At 47.3% G+C, this 19704-nt stretch overlaps 1 protein-coding gene across 1 annotated transcript in view; it reads left to right on the top strand.

The window, feature by feature from the left end:
- The window catches only part of CACNA1B (calcium voltage-gated channel subunit alpha1 B), a 307712-nt gene that overhangs the window by 122548 nt on the left and 165460 nt on the right, over positions 1 to 19704 (top strand). The window contains exon 7 of the mRNA XM_033137256.1: positions 5253 to 5356. Coding sequence (XP_032993147.1) covers positions 5253 to 5356 — 104 coding nt within the window. The remainder of the gene's footprint in view (positions 1 to 5252; positions 5357 to 19704) is intronic.

Genomic DNA, 19704 nt, shown 5'->3' with positions numbered 1-19704 from the left:
TTCAAACAGGAGTCCTCCTCTTAGCACTGTGTGAAGATTTCGGGGGCTGAGCCTGGGACTCTACCAGTGAGCTGTGGCGCTTTCTCCAAATAAATATGTGGCAATAACTACTAGCTTAAATGTATTTTAGAGGGGATTAGACCACTGTCCCCCAATCTGCATCACTCTGAATGTTTTTATTCATTCCTTTATTGTGCTTACAGAGTCCATTATACCAAGGCAGCCCAAAGCGATTTACAGTTTTAAAGTATGGAAACAGATATGTGATTTCAGATGTGGTGTAGCAAGTGCCCTCTCCGGTTGACTGGAAGGTGATGGCAGAAGTTCTGTGGCCTGGGCCTCCCTGCTCCTGTGTTCTCTCAGGGCAGACAGGTCTTAAGCAGCTGCAGGGGAGTTGCAGATGGGGCTGCCCCAACAGTTCTCTCATGCCCTCGACACCTCTTCAGGAGTAGATGGTTAGGCACTCGGTTGCATCTGCCATCCCTCAGATCACATGACTAAGATCTTAAGAGCTTTGCCAGATCAGATCAAAGGCCCACCAAGTCCAACATCTAATACTCACAGTGGCCAACCAGATGCCTCTGGAAAGCCTGCAAGTAGGGTCTGAGTATGACAGCACTCTCTTCCCACTTATGACTCTTGGTAACTGGTATTCAGAGATATACTGCCACTGACAGTAGAGGCAGAACATAGCCATCATGGCTAGGAGACATTGATAGCTTTCTCCTCCTTCATGAGTTTGTCTAACCTTCTTCTAACCCATTCAAGCTGAACTCCATAGTTTTAACTACCTTTCTTAAGATATTTCTTAAGCAGTACCAGAAAAGGTTGGGCTGCAGCACCCTGCTTCTCTGACCATTGGCTGTGGTGGCCAGGGCTGGCAAAGACAGGAGTCCACCTGGAAGGTCTAGAGCCCGGAGAAGGCTAGGCTAGACATATTCATGGCTATGCACCATGATAGCCACATGGAATTATCAAAGATCAAAGGTGTGCTGCTTACTGGCTACCAGTTTCTGGGTGCAACAGCAGGAGAGAGTAGTTGCCTTCATGTCATGTCCTTTGGCTTCCTGGTTATCAGGGGAACTTTTTGCAGCCTGGTGGCCACATTCCCTTCTGGGCAATCCTCTAGGACCCACATGCCCATGTTGGGTGGGGACACAGGCTAAAAGTGTCAAAACAACACGTGCAAATAGTACCTTTCTACAATAGGCTGCTTCTACACTCATTGACACCTCCCTCTCTGCCCTCCGTGTAGGCAAGCTTGTAGCAAGACCAGAGGTTCAAGGGCACATTATTCCAGCTGGGCAAAAGCTCTGAAGGTGTTTGCAAAGCAGAGCAGTTGAGAGATCTGGTTGGGAAGAGTGTGTGGCCTGGGCAGAGTCCTGAGGGCCAGAAAGAGAGGGCTACAGGGCCACACCCAGTTCTTGGGCCTGAGGTGCCCTACCCCCAGACAAAAAAAATGTAAGGATCTTTTAGTTCTACCCTGCAGGCAACTTCTTATGTATTTACATTCTTAAGTACAAAGAAGGGTGTTGATTCCTCACCTCAGATGGAGTAACAGCTGCTTGTTATTTGCACTTAAAAATAAATAAAAAATTAACACCTGGGAAGTTCCCAGCATGCATGGTGATTTCTGGATTTACTTCTGTGTGGAGTTCAACTGGGATGTTACTTCTTTGTATATGTCAGGTCTGTGTGTGTGTACCCCAGAGCTATGTGTGGGAATAAGCTGAAATAAATAATGTGTAAATAGCTTAGCTAATTAGCAGAAGTGGCAAACAAACCTGCAAATCTCTGAAGCTCACAAGTGGGACAGAGCTCTTCCTACTTTTGATTCCCAGCACCTGGTATTCACAGGCATACACCAATCTTTGGGGTACGATTTTCACTCCCCCCCCCATCCATCTGATGCAACTAGTGGTGCTGATCAAGGTCATGGGTTTGATCCCCTTACAGTCCTCCTCCATTGCAAGGGGTTGGACTAGATGATCCTTGGGGTTCCTTCCAACTTTACAATTCTATGATTCTATGAAGTAAATTGTCTGTTCACTGGAAAGCTGAACAACCTCAGAGAACCTTGTCTAGCTTTCTCTAAATCAGAGGCTATCTTAAAAACAGCAAAAAATTACCATTGGGTCAAGTAGATTATTTGATGTAACAGTGACCATTAAACAGAGAATCTTTCAGTGCTCTCTGGATGTTCCAGGGTGGAGCAGATTTCTGTTATTGGACAGGATCTACTGCATCAGTCACAGAGCTAGCAGGAAATGATGTTGTGGAGGGCAGGGTTTACCTCAGACGGGCCTTGTATGGCTGTCTCTGAGGTGGTGAACATCCTGTGTGCGTGTCTGGAGGCAGTTGAAGGATGGATGGCGATTAATGGATTGAGGTTGACTCCCAACAAGACAGAAGTACTGTTTTTGGGAGGCAGAGGATGGACAGGTGTAGGGGACATCCTGGCCCTGAATGAGGTAATTGTGCCTCTAAAGGCCCAGGTGAGACACTACCTGCCCATGCACTGTCTTGCCAGAGTGGTATGTGCTCTGGCTATCTTCCACTTAGACTCCTGCAATGCACTCTACGTGGGGCTACCTTTGAAGGTGACTTGGAAACTCCAACTAATCCAGAATGCAACTGCCAAACTGGTGACAGTGAGCAGCTGCCAGAGCCATGTAACACCAGTCCTAAAGGATCTACAGTGGCTCACTGTATGTTTCTGAGCACAATTCAAATTGTTGGTGCTGACCTTTAAAGCCCTAAACATCCTCAGTTCAGTATACCTAAAGGAGCATCTCTACCCGCATCATTGAGCCCAGACACTGAGGTCCTCCTCCGAGGGTCTTCTGCTGGTTCCCTCACGGTGAGAAGTGAAGCTACAGGGAACCAGGCAGAGGGCCTTCTCGGTAGTGGCACCCGCCCTGTGGAATGCCCTCCCACCAGATATCAAAGAGAACAACAACTATCAGACTTTTAGAAGACATCTGAAGGCAGCCCTGTATTGGTAAAAATTTTATGTGCCTGTGAATAAGTCCTTCCTTTTCTGCATCCTGAATCTTCCAATGTTCGGTTTCAGTGGGTGGCCCTGTATTCTAGTATTATGGCAGAGGGACAAAAAACATTTCTCTCTTACTTTTTTTTTAATTGAAATTTTTAAATATTAAAATATACAAACAGACGCTTACAGAAATACATTCGTGCATTCCTTCATACATTGAATGAAAAATATTCAGATATAACTATAATCAATATTTGTGTGCTTCCTTACCCCCCCCCCACCCTTTACCTCCACTACCCCTTGCCTCACCCAGTGCTGGGCTTCCAATCCTCTCAACTGTAATATCTTCTGTTTTCCATTGTTCAAAAAAGAATTTCTCTCTTAACCTTCACCAGGCCATGCATACTTTTACAGACTCCTGCCATTTCACCTCTTACTGACATTTCTCTCCTCATAGGAGAGTTGCTCCATCCCTGATTTTACCTAGGAGCACTCAGCTCCTCATAGTGGAGCCAGCTTTTGCCCATCACAGGGATTGTGTTTGACTGGTGGTATTGTGTGGGTCATGGCAAGAAATTAGATGACCAGCGTTGAGTGAGCTCCAGTGCAGCAATTATTTTTTTCTTAATAGAATGTTTGTTCTTAAGCAGCAAGGCGATATGTAAAATCAATGAGATGTATGTAACTGTTAAATGCATGATGTAAACCCCCTTTCCCCATGCAGTGCAGATGTCCGGAGCCTCCCAAGTGTTTTACAATGTGAAACAGCATCAGAGCATTGAAAGTATTTCCATTTTCTGTCTCCATTGTATCTGATTAGTTCTGTGGTTGGGTTGGGAGTTGAGTGACATAAACAAGTCACCCAAGCATTAAACCATTAAAGTATTTAAAGGGAAGGCATAAAAATTGATTTTGCTTCATGGCTCTCAGCCATTAGTGAATGAGACAGGAGTCAGCACAAGGTCCCTTATCCACCACCCTCTAATGGGTGGGGATGGAAGCTGGTCCTTAGAACCATAGGGTTGCCACCAAGTACGTTCTGCTCAGGGTTGACCTACTGAAATGTCCCTCGGTGAGTCATGGCCATCAATTCCAATGGGTCTACTCTGAGTAGGACTAACATGGACTACTACCCACAGCGTTTGAGAAGGACCTTGGAAATAACCTGATCCAGCTAGGAGCTATATAGAGAAGCCTGAGTTTGCTCACCCATGCTGTGGGCACCCATCTGTCTCAAGAGACAATAGAGTGTACCTCCAGGCGTCCTGGGGTCCTGGGCTGCCAGCGTACAGCTTCTGGGTCATGTGGCCAGCATGACTAAGCTGCTTCTGGAGAACCGGAGCAGCACACGGAAACGCCGTTTACCTTCCCACCGGAGCGGTACCTGTTTATCTACTTGCACTGGTGTGCTTTTGAACTGCTAGGTTGGCAGGAGTAGGGACCGAACAACAGGAGCTCACCCCGTCACAGGGATTCAAACCGCCGACATTCCAATCGGCAAGCCCAAGGCTCTGTGGTTTACACCATAACGCCACCTGGTTTACTCCTTAGCTTTTTCTTCTCTCAAAGATGTCCCACAAGGCAGTGGAGGTTCAGTGTTAGTTTTCCTTCTCCTAGATGGGCTACCCTCCCAGGTTCATGAGCCCCATCTGCCTCTCGCTTCCCTCTACAGCATGTGCAAAAAACTGCCTTCTTAACCACTGGACCCACTATTGCTCCCATCCGCCCAATCTGGGAGAGCCTGACTTCATATACAGGGGAAGTCCCCTGATGTAACGAGTAGTGAAGTGCAGGGATTTTTTTTTTCAGCCAGAACTCACCAGAACTGAGTTCCGACACCTCTTCGTTGTGTACCAACAGCTGTATAGTGGCAAGATGCCCAGAGCTGCGTGTCAGAGTCTTTGGGCTGCATGTCGCTCATGGCTTTGTGTTGGAGGCTGTGGGGCAGCAATGTTGGAGTCGACGTTGAAATGCGGCTGCAGTGATGCTGGCGGTGGGGCGATTGGGCGGAGAAGCGTTCCTGCCCCCCAAAATGTTGTTTCCCCCCTAAATAAAGCTCAACAGCTTTGGCTCTGTAAAAAAACCCAGCACAAACCTGAGAGTTCCTGCACCTCATTTTCTAGGGAAAAAAGCACCGCTGAAGTGTAGTATTAAACAAAAGAGTAAAAAAAGAAATGCTTGGTTCGTTGTATGCTGGACATGTGGGTTTGGATTAAAGTCTCTTTCTCCTCTCCCCCTTTTCTCTGTCTTTCTCCAGACTAACGACGCTGCAGGGAATATGTGGAACTGGCTTTACTTCATCCCCCTCATCATCATCGGCTCTTTCTTCATGCTCAACTTGGTCCTTGGTGTCCTATCAGGGTAAGGATCCAGTCCCCCCCCCCACTAATGATAAGATGGAGAAAGTAGGGAGATGTCTTATATCAAGTCAGACCACCAGGCCCATCTATCACAATATTGCCAGCAAAGGCTGGCAGTGGCTCTCCAGGGTCTCTTGCAGCCTGGCTTGGATATGCCAGAGACTGAACCTGGAAGCTTCTCCATGCAAGGCAAAAGCTTTACCTCTGTGCTCACACGTAGGAAGCTATATTATACTGTCAAACCATTGGTCCATTTATTTTTAATTTGCTTATTGGTAATCCACACTTTCCTTTTAAAAAACAACACCACCGCACACATCAGGGTGGTGTGCAACTTATAAAAATAAATTCAGCATAAAAACATCAATAAAAACGGATTGGTTAAAAAAAAGAGAAATAAAGAAAATATATTGCAAAGGGCTGTCTAAACAATATATTTTCAAAGGGCACCTGAAAAAAAGGGAGGGGTGGTTTGCAGCTCTTTCTGGTTGCAGGTGAACAGGAAGGTTGCAGTGGTGCCTAAGAGGAGCAGTTCTAAAGGGCTCTAGGGTGTGGGGCCTTAGGATGTGCTCTATCAAGCAAACACCTGGCACCAACTCAGTTATGCAGGATTCCATTTCCGCTACAGCTCTTTCCAGTTTCATGGTAAATATTTGGAACCGGGTGAAGCCTTTGGAGGAGAAGGCATTATTATTAAAGCTCTCAAGTACCCAGTTGGCCTGGGGGTGGAGAAGGAAAAAGATATAAGGCTGGGAAAATCAAGAGGGGGGCTTGGATCCCCCCCTTTTAATGCATGTCGGACAAGTGAATAATTCCCAGTTGATTAATCCATTGAGCGTTCGTTGACAATGAATTGTGTCTGTATGTGCCTTCATTTGTGAAAAGAAACCAGAGGATGATCCAAGTGAACTGTGAGTGGGAGGAAAAAGGCCGCTGGTGTTGTTCTGTAATTCAAGAGTTCACACCGTGCTTCAGTAGCCAGGTTTTGTGGCAGATAGGGATGAACGAATCTGCCTGTTTCCCTTTCTCTCAGTCTCTTGATTTTCCAGGTTTTTAGTTTGGTTCACTGCATTTCTGCCTCATTTTGCAATTAAATGAAACGCTCTTAAGTTTCATCAGCATTTTTGTGCAAATTTTTCCTGATATACAGAATTTTGAATCCAGTTTTGGGGATTTGTGAGCAATTTTGTCTAATATGGTGCATTTCTGATCTGTCATTCACTAATGAAGCGGTGGGAAAGCCTTTTCACCCTCTGGATGCTGCTGGACTGCAGCTCCCATCAGCCTTGGCTATTGGCTGTGATGGCTGGGGCTGATGGGAGTTGGAGTTCAATCACAAACTAAACAACTCTGTATGTGGTTTACAAAAATTCATTAACAATATTGTATGACATTTCAACACCTTCTTTTACATGAAATCTTTAATAATATATACAAGTGCCAAAATAATCATGACATGCACAACTCAGTATCTCAAAGCCAAACAGTCCAAATATTCCTGAAATAAGACTAGGAGAACAACTCTCTGTGTGTATACTTGTGCTGGTTGCAATCCCAATGGAACTCCGACACATAACACATGGGAGTTGTTCAGCAGCATCTGGAGGACCAAAGGTTCCCCCACCCCAAGTTAATGTGTGTATCTTTAGTCATGCTTTCCCCTGGTATGAACATTTTTGCATGCATTATTTGGTTGGAGAACACCATCACAAAATCTGGAGATTTCATGATAGCCGTCTTCAAATAGCTAAAGGGCTGTCCCATGGAAGATGGAGCAAGCTTGTTTTTCCTGCTCTGGAGGGTAGAACCTGAACCAATGGATTCAAGTTAGAAGAAAGGAGAATCAGATTAAGCATTAGGAAAAGCTTTCTGACAGTAAGAGCTGTTTGACAGTGGAACAGGCTCCCCCAGGAGATGGTGGACTCCCCTTCCTTGGAGGTTTTTAAGCAGAAGTTGGATGGTCATTTGTCATGGATAGTTCAACTGCTATTCCTGCATTGCAGGGGGTTGGACTAGACAACCATTGGGGTACCTTCTAATTCTACAATACTATGATTCATCTGTGCTAGCCATTTTACACAGTATGATACCATTTTGAACAGTCATGGTTTGCACCCCCAAATCCTGGGCAACTGTAGTTTGCTAAGGCAGTTGAGGGTTGTTTGTTGTTGTTGTTTAGTCATTTAGTCATGTCCGACTCTTCATGACCCCATGGACCAGAGCACGCCAGGCACTCCTGTCTTCCACTGCCTCCCGCAGTTTGGTCAAACTCATGTTGGTAGCCTCGAGAACACTGTCCAACCATCTCATCCTCTGTCATCCTTCTCCTTGTGCCCTCCATCTTTCCCAACATCAGGGTCTTTTCCAGGGAGTCTTCTCTTCTCATGAGGTGGCCAAAGTATTGGAGCTTCAGCTTCAGGATCTGTCCTTCCAGTGAGCACTCAGGGCTGATTTCCTTCAGAATAGGTTTGATCTTCTTGCAGTCCATGGGACTCTCAAGAGTCTCCTCCAACACCATAATTCAAAAGCATCAATTCTTCGGCGATCAGACTTCTTTATGATCCAGCTCTCACTTCCATACATCACTTGAGGGTTGTTAGGAAACCCCCATTTCCTCCCACAGAGACCCACGATTCCCAGCATTTCCTGATAATTAGGGATTGATTGCTAAACCATTCTGGGAACTGTAGCTATGGGTGAACACTTTTTTAAAACAAACTACAGTTCCCAGGTTTCTTTGGGGGAAGCCATGGCTGCTTAAAGTAGAATGATGCTGCTTCAAATGTATAGTGGCAGAGGGGCCTTAGATACATTCACATTAAAATCCTAATTGAATCAAATTCATCTTCTATCTCTAGTGGTGATGGTGGCAGAATCTCTAAGTGCCTGATTGATTGAGCCAGGGCCTGGTCCTTCCTTAGATAAATGCCAGCTATTAGTGAGTTCTAGCATCCTGGCTAGCAGGGCCTCTCCTTTCTGGATGCAGCTGCAGAGGAACCCTCTCCGGCACCCGGGGCAGGGCAGCCCATACAGACTGCGCTTGTGTGGCATCCCACGCGTGTGCACTCCGTACGAAATGCTGTACATGTGCAGTCCATACTGGCTGCCTCTTGCCCAGTGACTATACAGGCTGTTGTGCAAGTGGCATCCCATATGGACTGCACACGCGCAGCAGCCCGTACGATCGCCGTGCGAGAGGCAACCCTTACAGATGCCCGTATGGATGGTGCGTGAGAGCGGCAGCCCATACAGATGCCGTGTGAGTGGCGCCCATATGGACTGTGCACGCCCTCAGCCGCTCTACGGCAGTGGGGGGGGAGGCAGGGGCTGCCTTGCCACCCCCCCCAGTGGTACCGGGGCGGCCTGCCCCCTCCACCCCCACTTCGTACGCCCCTGTCTGGATGCAACCAGGAGGTTGAACTGACCTTCTCTTCTTTTCTCAACATGGGTTTGGCTGGCCAGAAGTCCCTCATCCCTGGGGAAGCTGCCCCAAAGACACAGGTGTGGTATGGTTGCATCCAGTCTCAGCTTTTCAGTTCACGTTTTTGTACACAGCTATTTTTCATGAAGTGATAAAACTGTCATGGTATCTCAACTTCGCACCCTCCTGTAGTCTTTCTACTCACTGAGATGTGTCCTTGAACTCTGATAATGCCTCTTGCTTGCCTAGATGGAGGATGGAGGGGTGGCAAGAGAGTGTATGTAGAAACTAGCCTACTGTACAGTGCTGAAGTTTACATTCATTGCTCCATTCACTTTTACTCCCGGCCCTGTCCTACCACTGCATGTGCCCTCTCCCCCAAAGGGTATCCTGAAACGAATGCAGCCCTTGAGCTGAAGAATGTTCCCCACTCTTACTATGCATCATTTTCACAAACAGATCATCCTACATTATTTTCTGAACTTCACAAATGAGTAATGACCTAAGATAATGTTTGCATCCTGCACTGGGGTCTGTAGTGTTCCTAAAACAGATTTATAATTAACCTCCCTCATCTCTATTCATTTCAACATCATAAACAAGACCTATGTTTCTCCCTCTGTTTCCTGGAACATAATTACTAACTAACAAACATCATCCACTGACCCATCCTGGCTAAGGCACTGTTCTTCCTTTTGATCGTACTGAGATACAGGACACTTTGACCTTGTTATGCTGATAGTGGGTGGTGGAAGTGGTAAGAGCAGGATAGAAAGTAGCAAAAAGCAGAAGTAAAATTGGACGAGGGGAAATGTGGCTCAAATGAGAGAGAAAAGGTGACCTTAACCTATGTTTTTAAGTATCTGTGACACTGCTATCCCCAAATACTTTCAGTCTAGACTATAAGGCCGGGTACAAATATGCTCATTCTGGAAAAACAAAATTTGTGTATTTTGGTAATGTATCTTTTAGTGCAACTTATTATTGAAGAGCTCTGTTCAAATTTGTCAAATGTTCAACAGATCTTATTAAACATCTTATAAAGTGAAACAAAAACATAAACATAAACAAACATACAGTTCCTACTGCTTTGTTTAGTAAACTTTCGCCATCTAACTCATTAGGCAGAGAACTTGAGCTGCAAACTAATTTACTGCTTCTGCTCCTCTGCCTTTAGCAGCAGTCTGTCATGAAAAATAATAATAATGCATAATGGAAAAGTTTTCCTGACAGCAGTATAGAGAATGCAGACAAAGTGTCACCTATCAAATGTCTATGTGCCAAGATGCTGTTAAAGGCACTGGAGCACAGCTAGTAAAAAAAGCTGGCAACCATATAAACTGGGGTTGTGCACACACCCCATACGCTGATCTGACAGAGAACCCAATCTGGCAGTTTGGATTGGCCCCAATTTGACATTGGCTGATCCAACCTAGATCTGGGCCCCAAATTGATTCAGGGGCCAGTCCTAATGCTCAATTAGGGTTTTAAACACTATTGATAAACATGTGGTCAGGATGGGTGGGAGAAGAAGGAGATTCTGTTTCCCCTTCACCTTCGCCCGACTGCAATACAGAGAGCAGGACATAACCTGAGTTGAGGATTCAGTCCTTCTCAGTTTGGCTACGCATGCATGTTGCCTGGCTGGAAACAGGCATATGCAACCGAAATGAAATGCAGGGCTGTTTGAAAGCCCTTTTGCACACTGTTTCATGGTACTCTTTGCAGAGGCTGTCACCTGCCTCTTCTCCCACACCCCTGTTGCCTGTGTGCCAGCCCTGAATCACTCTGGGAAGGCCAACCCAATTTGCGATGATCCCGAGCTGTTCTCAGCCTGATCTGGCCAAACCCTAAACCAATCCAAATCTGCCCAGATCTGATGCGTAGCCCAAACATATACTATCCTCAGTACCTCTCTCAGTGTCCTACACCATCCAACATTTCCCAACCCAAATCGGGGACACTCCCCCCAGGCCGCCTCCATCCCAGGCCACCTTTGCCCACCCCACCCCACCCCCACTGCCACCCACAGGTGTGCCCAGGCCTCACCACCACCTACCTGCAAGTTCGCTGCCCGCCTACCACCTTACCTTTGCTGGCTCTCCTCTGCTGCCTCCATCGTGACAAGACCGAGGCCCACCGCAGCCACTTCCATACTTCCAGAAGTGTGGCCCGGCTTCTTTGAGTATGTTTGTAGCTGCAGCAGGCCTCAATGGAGGCCTCACAGCAGCAAAGGCAGAATAGTTGGGACATCCGAGATTTGAAACAGAACCCGATATGTCCTGCTCAAAGTGGGACAGGTGGCAAGTATATGTCTAGGAGGGGAAACATTTTGTGCGCTCTTGGTGACTTCCTACAATACTCTTTTTTTTTCTTTACCACCAAAGGAGGTTGTGCTAGTGGCTAGAAATGCCCTCTTGGGATGTGTGTGAGGGGGTGAAATTGGTTTGAAAAATGTGTACTGCTATTGACTTCGAGCAGTGATTTGTCGGCTTTTGGCTTGCTGGGGAACAGCATCACCAGATTTAGAGAAGGTTGAATTGCAAAGAATAGTTGGGGGTTGGTTTGCATATTGCATATGAAACCTCAAGCCTGGGGGCCAAATGCCTCTCTATCTGGCCCTTGGGGCTCTCCTCTTTTCCAGACCACATCTCTCACCACCCCTGAAAGTTTTTGCCTGGCTGGTTTGTGTCCTGGAACTATGCCGATGCCTCTTCCTTGCCTGGATGGAGGATAGAGAAGGATGTGTGAATAAATTTACATTTGTGGTTCCACCCCGTGTTGCTTCTGGACCCACCCACCACTGGGACGTGCCTCCCCTCAATATGATTACCTAGTAGGAAATACAGCCCTCAGGCTGAAAAAAGATTCCCCACTCCTCACGTATTTGTTCAGGAAGCATAAATTAGGTAGCTTTGCATGTAAACACGAACAAAATTAATCCCCCCATATCCCTAATTACTCCCACATCAAGTCTCCAGGGAGACAGTCTTTCTCTGTGTATCGATCTCTGTACAGACCTCCAAACTGCAGCTGCTCTTCACATAAAAACAACTGGATTACATCATTCTGGGACTGGAAGAGAGGTGTTTCCTAGCCTTTCATGCAGTGGAGGCTAGTTTGTTTGGGAAAATGGGGCAGTGCCTCACCAACCTCAGCCTGTCCTCAACCAGCCATCACTTGCCTTCCTTCCTGCTTACAACCTGTCCATCGAGTTGCCTTCTTCCTTCATATCTTGGCACTGTCCCTTGGAGAACCCAGCAGGAAGAAGAATGGGGGGGGGGGAGTAGAATTAACTGGCTCCACCTGTCATTGGCAGGCATTGAACTTTCCTCCATTGGCAGTTTTTAAATAGAGGTTGGATGGCCACCTGTCAGGGATTCTTTAGCTGTGATCTCTGCATTGCAGAGAGTTGGAGTAGATAGCCCTTGGTGTTCCTTCCTATCCTACAGTTCTTTGATTCTGTGAATCTCAAACTGTTTCATATTAATTCTGGTCAACCTATGGTGCGGTGAGAGCAGGTTGAGATGGCCCTCAGGTTGTACCTGAAACAATACAGGCTTGTCAAAAGGGTAGCTAGTAGGTAGCCAGGGGCCTGGAGAAGAAGATGCACAGAGATAGCCTCTGTGCATCTCCTACTTTCCTCTGGATGTGTGTAAGGAATGTAATACGGCGCTTTAAAAGAACTCTATTTGCAAACACCATGTGTCCATTTGAAATGGCAATATGAAGCACTGGCACTGAGAACTTCATTGCCAGCTTCCGGCCTGTTCAAACTGCTGATTTCTCACCTTCACCATTATTCTTTTTGCCAGCCAAGTGTTCTCCTGGCATACCCGTCCCTTCTCAGCAGCTGCTTTTGTGTTGGAGAAGAAAGGCATTTCCCTGCTCCTTTTCTCCAGTATGAATAATTCAGCAGCTGTAGAGCAGTTCTTTGTTCTCCCAGCAGGACTTTCATGTGAGATGCCCAAAGGCTGATGTACGTAAGGTGGCAGGGCCAGGGCTGTCCTGCTGAGCACTGTGAAGGCAGGCCCAGGCAGGGGTCCCTCATGGCAATTGACATGACCTGTTGCTTCAGCTTCCCTCACCTCAAAAGGGGACCCTCAGGTGGGGTGGCCAAAGCACATGTGTTTCTTTCATCATCCAGTCTTATTGAGAGAGAGAGAGAACTCCATGGGGACCAGGACCTTGTATTTGGTTTTCAAGTGATGCTTTCACTTCAGAAAAAATCCACCAGTCAAAAGCCAAATGGACTTGAAGGTTAGGCACTGTCTTGGGAGGGTATTTCAAATTGGGTTTCCATCCATTAGATTTATGTGTGTGACCTCTTCCAACACATAAAAATGTGAGACAAACTTGACCTTTCTTACCCCCATTATCCTGCTGTCACAGTGGCCAACCAGATGCCTGTGGAAAACCCATAAGCTGTACACGAGCACTCTGCCCACCTGTGATTCCCAGGAACTTGTATTCAGAGGCATAATTTCTTGAGGCGCAGAGCACAGCCATCATGGCTAGTAGCTGTTTATAGCCCCCTTCTCCATGATTTTGTCCCATCCTCTTTTTAAGCCTTCCAGAGCGGTGGCCATTACTGTTTCCAGTGGGAGGGAGTTCCACAGTTTAACTATGTGCTGCATGAAGAAATACTCTTTGAATGCCCCGAATCTTCCAGTATTCAGCATCAATGGAGGGCCATGAGTTTTACTGTTATGAGAGAGAAGGGGAAAAAAACAAAACACTTTTTCTCTATTAATTTTTTCCATGCCATGCATAATTTTATACATTTATGTCATGCCACTGCTTACTCACCTTTTCTCTAAAGTAAAAAGTCGCAAATGCTGCAGCCTTTCCTCATAGGGGAGTTGCTCCAGCCCCTTGGTCAATTTTGGTCACCCTTTTCTGAACCCACAGTAGCAAGAACCAAACCCTCCTCAGGCCACACCTCTCATCAGCCCTGTTCCACACTCTTCTCATGTGCTTTTACTTTGCCAAAATGCGTCCTTGACAAGCAATAATGCCTCTTTCTTGCCTGGATAGAGAGTCATGCGTGTAGAAACCTTTGTCTTTTGTGTGGCTGGATTCTACCCTTCTGTACAGAGGTCAGTGTCACACCTGTTTCTCCACCCATTTTTTATTTTTATTTTTGCCTCTGTACCTGACCACCTCTGGCCTGCAGAAATTTTCTTATGAGGGGATGTGGGCCTTGAGCGGAAAACATTTGCTCACCATTGATCTATGCAGATGGATGCAGTTGGAACAAGCTCTTCCTCTCCTCCCATACCCTCCAAATCTTGCCCTGAGTTTTCCCAAGCAAAGAGAGCACAGGTGCATTGGGTGGAAGATAGAGCCCAGATTCCCTTTCAGTTGCAGCAAAACAGCTGGAATTGCAAAGCGTCTGCTCATTGCTGGAGTCCCAGGAGGAATTGCACAATACAAAGGGTGGCCTATGCTAGGGGAAGATGAAATGTATGGCTCTGAAACCTGAGAATGAATACTCCCCCCCCCCCGCTTCCTGCCCAGACGGAGGATTTTCTTTTCATGAATGTGACAAACTGTTAATGCTTGAGCTGAAGCAAAGCAAGGGGAGCATTAACTCAGGCCAATTCCTGGGGGTGGGGGGTGGGGTTTGTACCACCAGGGGCATTTTAAAAGAAATTGTTTTGATCTACATTTGCCAGGGAGGCTGCCAGAATGGCTTAGCAATCCAGTGTGTGCCGGAGAATGCCAAGCATCTTCCAATGGTCGTCTGCAGCAAATGCCAGTCTGTGTTGTGTTAGAAAGAATGGACAAAGGGGGTGGCGGCATTATTGAACTCTGGAATTGGCTCCCACAAGGTACAGTGAAGGCCACCAACTTGGACAGCTTTAAAATAGGATCAGAGAGGATAAGTCTATCAGTGACTATTGAGCCTGATAGCCAGTGCTATTTTTCTAGAAAAATAGGTGCCGGAACTCACCATGAACGCCTCCCTTGTTCTCTTAGAATAGCAATGGTACCCAACTGAGAGATGCCAAAACTGAGTTCTAGTGAGGTGAGTTCCAGCTTGAAAAAAAATATGCCATGCTGATAGCTATGCTCTACCCCCCACTGTTAGAGGTGGCAATGCTTCTGAATAGCAGGTGCTGGAAACTGCAGGAAGGTAGAGGGCAGTTGTGTTCAGGTCCTGCATGTGGGTTCCCGTTGACCGTCTGGTTGGGCCCTCTGAAAACAGAATTCTGGAACAGATGGACCACTGCCCTGCCCTGCAGAGCTCTTCCTATGATTATAACTCAGTGGCCGAACACATGCATATCTGGCATCTCTAGTTAAAAGGATCTGGTAGCAGGGTAAAGCAGGGGACAGAGAAGAAATTCAATGTGGTTTGCATTTTAGTGATGAGCTACTCAATTCATACTTCTCGAACCAAGGCACAATACCAAAACAAAGTTATCCTTTGAAATTCACAATCCTCTGGATTTTTTTTTTATGATGCAGTCTGCTAACCGAACAATGTGTACAAAAATGCATATATTTGGGGAAAGTGTGTACGCAAATGCACATTAGTGAAAATAACAGAACAATTCATTTTGCTAGAGAAAATTGATTGCAAGAAGGGTGGGGGAGATAGAGAGAGAGAGAGAGAGAGAGAGAGAGAGAGAGAGAGAGAGAGAGAGGTATATAACTCAAACCGCATATGAAAGGGTGTATTTTTGGAAAAATCTGCACTGAAATGGTCATGAATGGATTCAAGCTGATTTTTTTTTTGTTACATGTACCAATTGCTCATAAAATGTGCACCACTGCAGCTGAGACTGGAAAAAAATGAGAAATTGAGGGAAACAGAAATGGGGAGGTACACGCATCCTTAGCTCAGGTTGTCTGTCTATAGTCTCCATTTCCTCCAATGCTTCTCTCTTCCCATTGAAACAGCTGGCTCTTAGGGATGGGGAGATGTGTCAGGGCTCATCCACATTTCCACTTGTCCCACCACTTTCCCAGGGAAACCTTCTCTTTACTTCCGAATCAGAGCGAATGTCAATCGGGTTTTCTGCAGGTTGAGGTTTGCTCCAATTCAGTGGTAAATAGTGGCTTTTCCCAAGGAAAGCAGTGGGTCAAGCAAAACACCAGGCAGAACGCCTTCTTGGTAGTGGCGACCTCCTTGTGGAACACCCTCCCTTCAGATGTCAATGACTCCATAACTTTCAGAAGACATCTGAAGGCAACTCTGTATTGGGAAATTTTGAATGCTTGATATGAGCCTAGGGCTTGCCGATCAGAAGGTCGGCAGTTCGAATCCCTGTGACGGGGTGAGCTCCTGTTGCTCGGTCCCAGCTCCTGCCCACCTAGCAGTTCGAAAGCACGTCAAAGTGCAAGTAGATAAATAGGTACCACTCCGGTGGGAAGGTAAACGGCGTTTCCGTGCGCTGCTCTGGTTCGCCAGAAGCGACTTAGTCCTGCTGGCCAAATGACCCAGAAGCTGTACACCGGCTTCCTTGGCCAATAAAGCGAGAGTCATCCACAATTGGACCTAACAGTCAGGGGTACCTTTACCTATATATGCTGTAAAAGTCGTCCAGAGTGGCTGGGGAAACCTAGCCAGATGGGTGCGGTATAAATAATAAAATTATTGTTGTTGTTATTGTTATTGTTATTGTTAAACACTCCTCAGACCCATGCTTTCTAGTTGTGGAACAAGCAGAAGTGTGGATGAGCCATCAGTTTTGGCTTTTTTTTTTTTTTGCAAGCTGATTGATTTGGAATGGCTGGAAGGGTGCATGATTGTTACATCCTCAGGCTGCCCTGCAATTTGCTCTGTGCTGCTTTGCAACTGCAGCTGCATTTTTGCTGCTGGTGAGCTCTGGTGAGCAAAGGGACAGCTTAAAACCCTGGGGAGAGGGTGTGCTATATAGGCTGGGGAGAACAGTGGTCAGTATGTGGCTTCCCCCTTCTCCAGCTTCCTGGATTTTTAATGCCATTAAAATGGGGCAGAGGGAAGCTGAAGATCTCTCTATCTGGTGGATGAGCATCTGGGAGCTTCTAGAGGGCTGGAGCGAGTCTGATCCTGCACACCAGGTTTCCTTTCTTCTTCCTCAGCTCAGAAGCGCAGCACCGTAGTGAGGAGAGCCCACAGAAAGCCCAAAGCTGAGTGTGTGTGGAAGGCGCCATCAGAGAGGCTCTTGCTTAGGAAAGCACATCCTTGCTGCCACCCTCCCATGCTAATGCGATTATATAGCATTTGGCACCTTGAGCCCATTATCAGAATAGCAAATAGTGCAGTGGAAGGAGGGCCAGGAGGTGTGGTGGTGTGTAATGGACCCACTGGGTGGAGGAGGGGAGCGCGGGAAAGCAAGTGAGCACAGGTGACCTGAGCCCAGAAGGCACTTCAGGAAGCAGTGCAGTGGGCCCAGGGGGGCACCTTCCTCTCTCCTTCCTCTCCAGTGGGGAGCACACCCCTGGCCCACCCGCCTGCAAGCTCCCTCCCCCACAGTCTATGCCTTTTTCTGACTCCAGCGCAATCTTCCTAAAGGAGCAGTCAGCACATAGCCCCCACACTATTGCAGCCCCCGCCACCATTCCCACCCTGATCGTCTCCCATGCCAAGCATGGTCTTCCTCTTGCACTCCAGCCCTTCTTGCCATATGCATTAACTTCCCCACCTCCACCATGCAGCAACTCCTGGAAGATCCAGGGAACTCGGGAAGTGAGGAATCAGGGAGAGAGAGGGAGAGAGAGAAGGTTCGGGCGAGTGGACAGCTCGGGTATGGCCCCAGAGGAATTGTGGGGAGATTATCCCTGGACGTTGGCTGGGTGCTCGGCCACTGGTGGGGAGTTGCAAGCCCTGCTCCAGGTGTTGCTGGTTTTGTTGACTGTGAGCGGATTTCTGTATCTATCGGCAGAAAGGCCTTCTACCAACCTCGGCTTTGTGTGTGCGTGCACCATAGGTTAGAGTAGAGGCTGTAAAACATGCCTTGATCTGGGCGCTGCCAATCCACGGTATGCCACTGTTACAAACACACACACACACACACACACACAGAGAGAGAGAGAGAGAGAGAGAGAGAGAGAGAGAGAGAGATTTAAAATGTAGGCTAGTCTTAAAAAATGATCACTTCCCTGATTTTTGCAGTGCACTCCTCCAGCCAAACAACAGGTACAGTGGTGCCCTGCTAGACGAATGCCTCGCTAGATGAAAAACTCGCTAGACGAAAGGCATTCGCTAGTGGAAGGCTGTCCCGCAAGACGAATTTGTCAAAGGGGCTGCCTCGCAAGACGTAAAAAAATTTTTCCCGTCGCGCAAAAACCGCTACTTGCATTGGTGCTTCGCTAGACGAAAAAATTGCTAGGCGAAGATACTCGCAGAACAAATTATTTTTGTCTAGCAAGGCACCACTGTACTAAAATGTGTACAAAGGGGGAAATGTGCATATAAATGCACATGTCTGTGGAAATAACATACAAAAATACACTTTATTCAGGAAATTATTTGTGTGTGGGGGGGAAATGTATATCACTCGATTTATTGCACGGGCTTAGCAGTCTTTTGTTTTGGTAAGTGATGTATACATTTTGTTAAATGAAATCAGAAAAACTTTTAAAAAGAATATGGGTGACTAAAGTGTTATCTTTGGGTAGGCTTGCCGAAATAAAATATACCAGGGGTGGCCAACTCCCAAGAGACTGCAATCTACTTACAGAGTTAAAAACTGGCAGTGATCTACCCCCCTTTTGGGGGTTCAGGTCAAAGTTGTTGAGCTTTTTTGGGGAAGAGAAAGGCCCGTTTTTTAGGCATTCAGATCAAAGTTGTTGTTGAGCTTTTTTAGGGAGAAGGAAAGCCCCATTTTTGGGGTGGAGGTTTGCAGGCCAAGAAAATTGAGCTTTTTTAAGGGAGCCAAAGTTGTTGAGCTTCTATGGGGGGAGCCAGTGATCTTCCACAGACGACCAGTGATCTACCGGTAGACCACAATCTACCTGTTGGACGTGCCTGCAATATACCTCTGATTTAAAATGAAGGCTGGTCCATTAGGGCAAATGCGGCACATCGCGGCACATCGCCTACCAAGCCCAGTCTGCCCTCAGTCTGGCTCCACAAGCCTAACTTCTTACTTATGACCATTTCAAAGGTCTGTGCATAGAATGTCAGACCCCTCCTCCTTTGCAGGGCAGCAAGGAGGAGGATGGGAATAAAAGGAGGATGAAGTGGCTGTGCCTGCCATTGGCTCTGGCTCTACTGTACTGTTGGCCTCCACTGCCTTCCACCCTCTTAGTCCCAATGAGCACCAGCCTGTGCTGCCAATATATGCTTTATTCAGAGGCGTAGTTGGAGATGGGTGAAACTGGACCCTGCCAAGGATTCCAGAGGTGTGCGCGCGCAAAAATCACCATTGGAGATTGACAGGGAGAGGAAGTGACACTAGACCCCCCCCCCTTTGGATGTTGCAGGAACCCTTTTGACCTGGCGGGAGAGGAGAGGGGAGAGAGCACTTTCAAAACACAAGCCTGCGCCTGCTAGGAAGCTGGAAGTGCCACTGCTCTCCCGCTCCCCTGTCACTGTCCCTGCCACCTTTCAATCAAAGCTAGTGAGCTGGCAAAGGTCAGCAGTCATGGGTCAGGAAAGGCTGCCGGCAACAATGAGCCCAAAGAACAAATACTTCCTCTGTCCCCACAAGCATCTCAGGAGGAGGTGGGGGGCAGATGCTAGGAAGGAGTGCCCCCTGCTCCTGCTGACCTGCTGACCAGGATCGTGGCTGACTCTGGGTGGGGTGCCCTCTCTCAAGGCCCACCCCACTCACAGGATACTGTTGCTCTCAGCACAGGAAATGCAGGACCAGGCAGAAAGAGAGCAAGCACCCACAGAAGCAGGGCCATCTTAAGGTTATCTGGTTGCCTCCACCCCACCCCCACGTTTCCCTCCACGCGGGCAGCAGTTGGAGGGCGGCTCCTCCGACGGG

This window comes from Lacerta agilis, chromosome Z, assembly GCF_009819535.1.
Source record: "Lacerta agilis isolate rLacAgi1 chromosome Z, rLacAgi1.pri, whole genome shotgun sequence".
In the NCBI taxonomy this organism is placed as follows: Eukaryota; Metazoa; Chordata; class Lepidosauria; order Squamata; family Lacertidae; genus Lacerta; species Lacerta agilis.
This window is presented reverse-complemented; position numbering and strand designations above follow the sequence as displayed.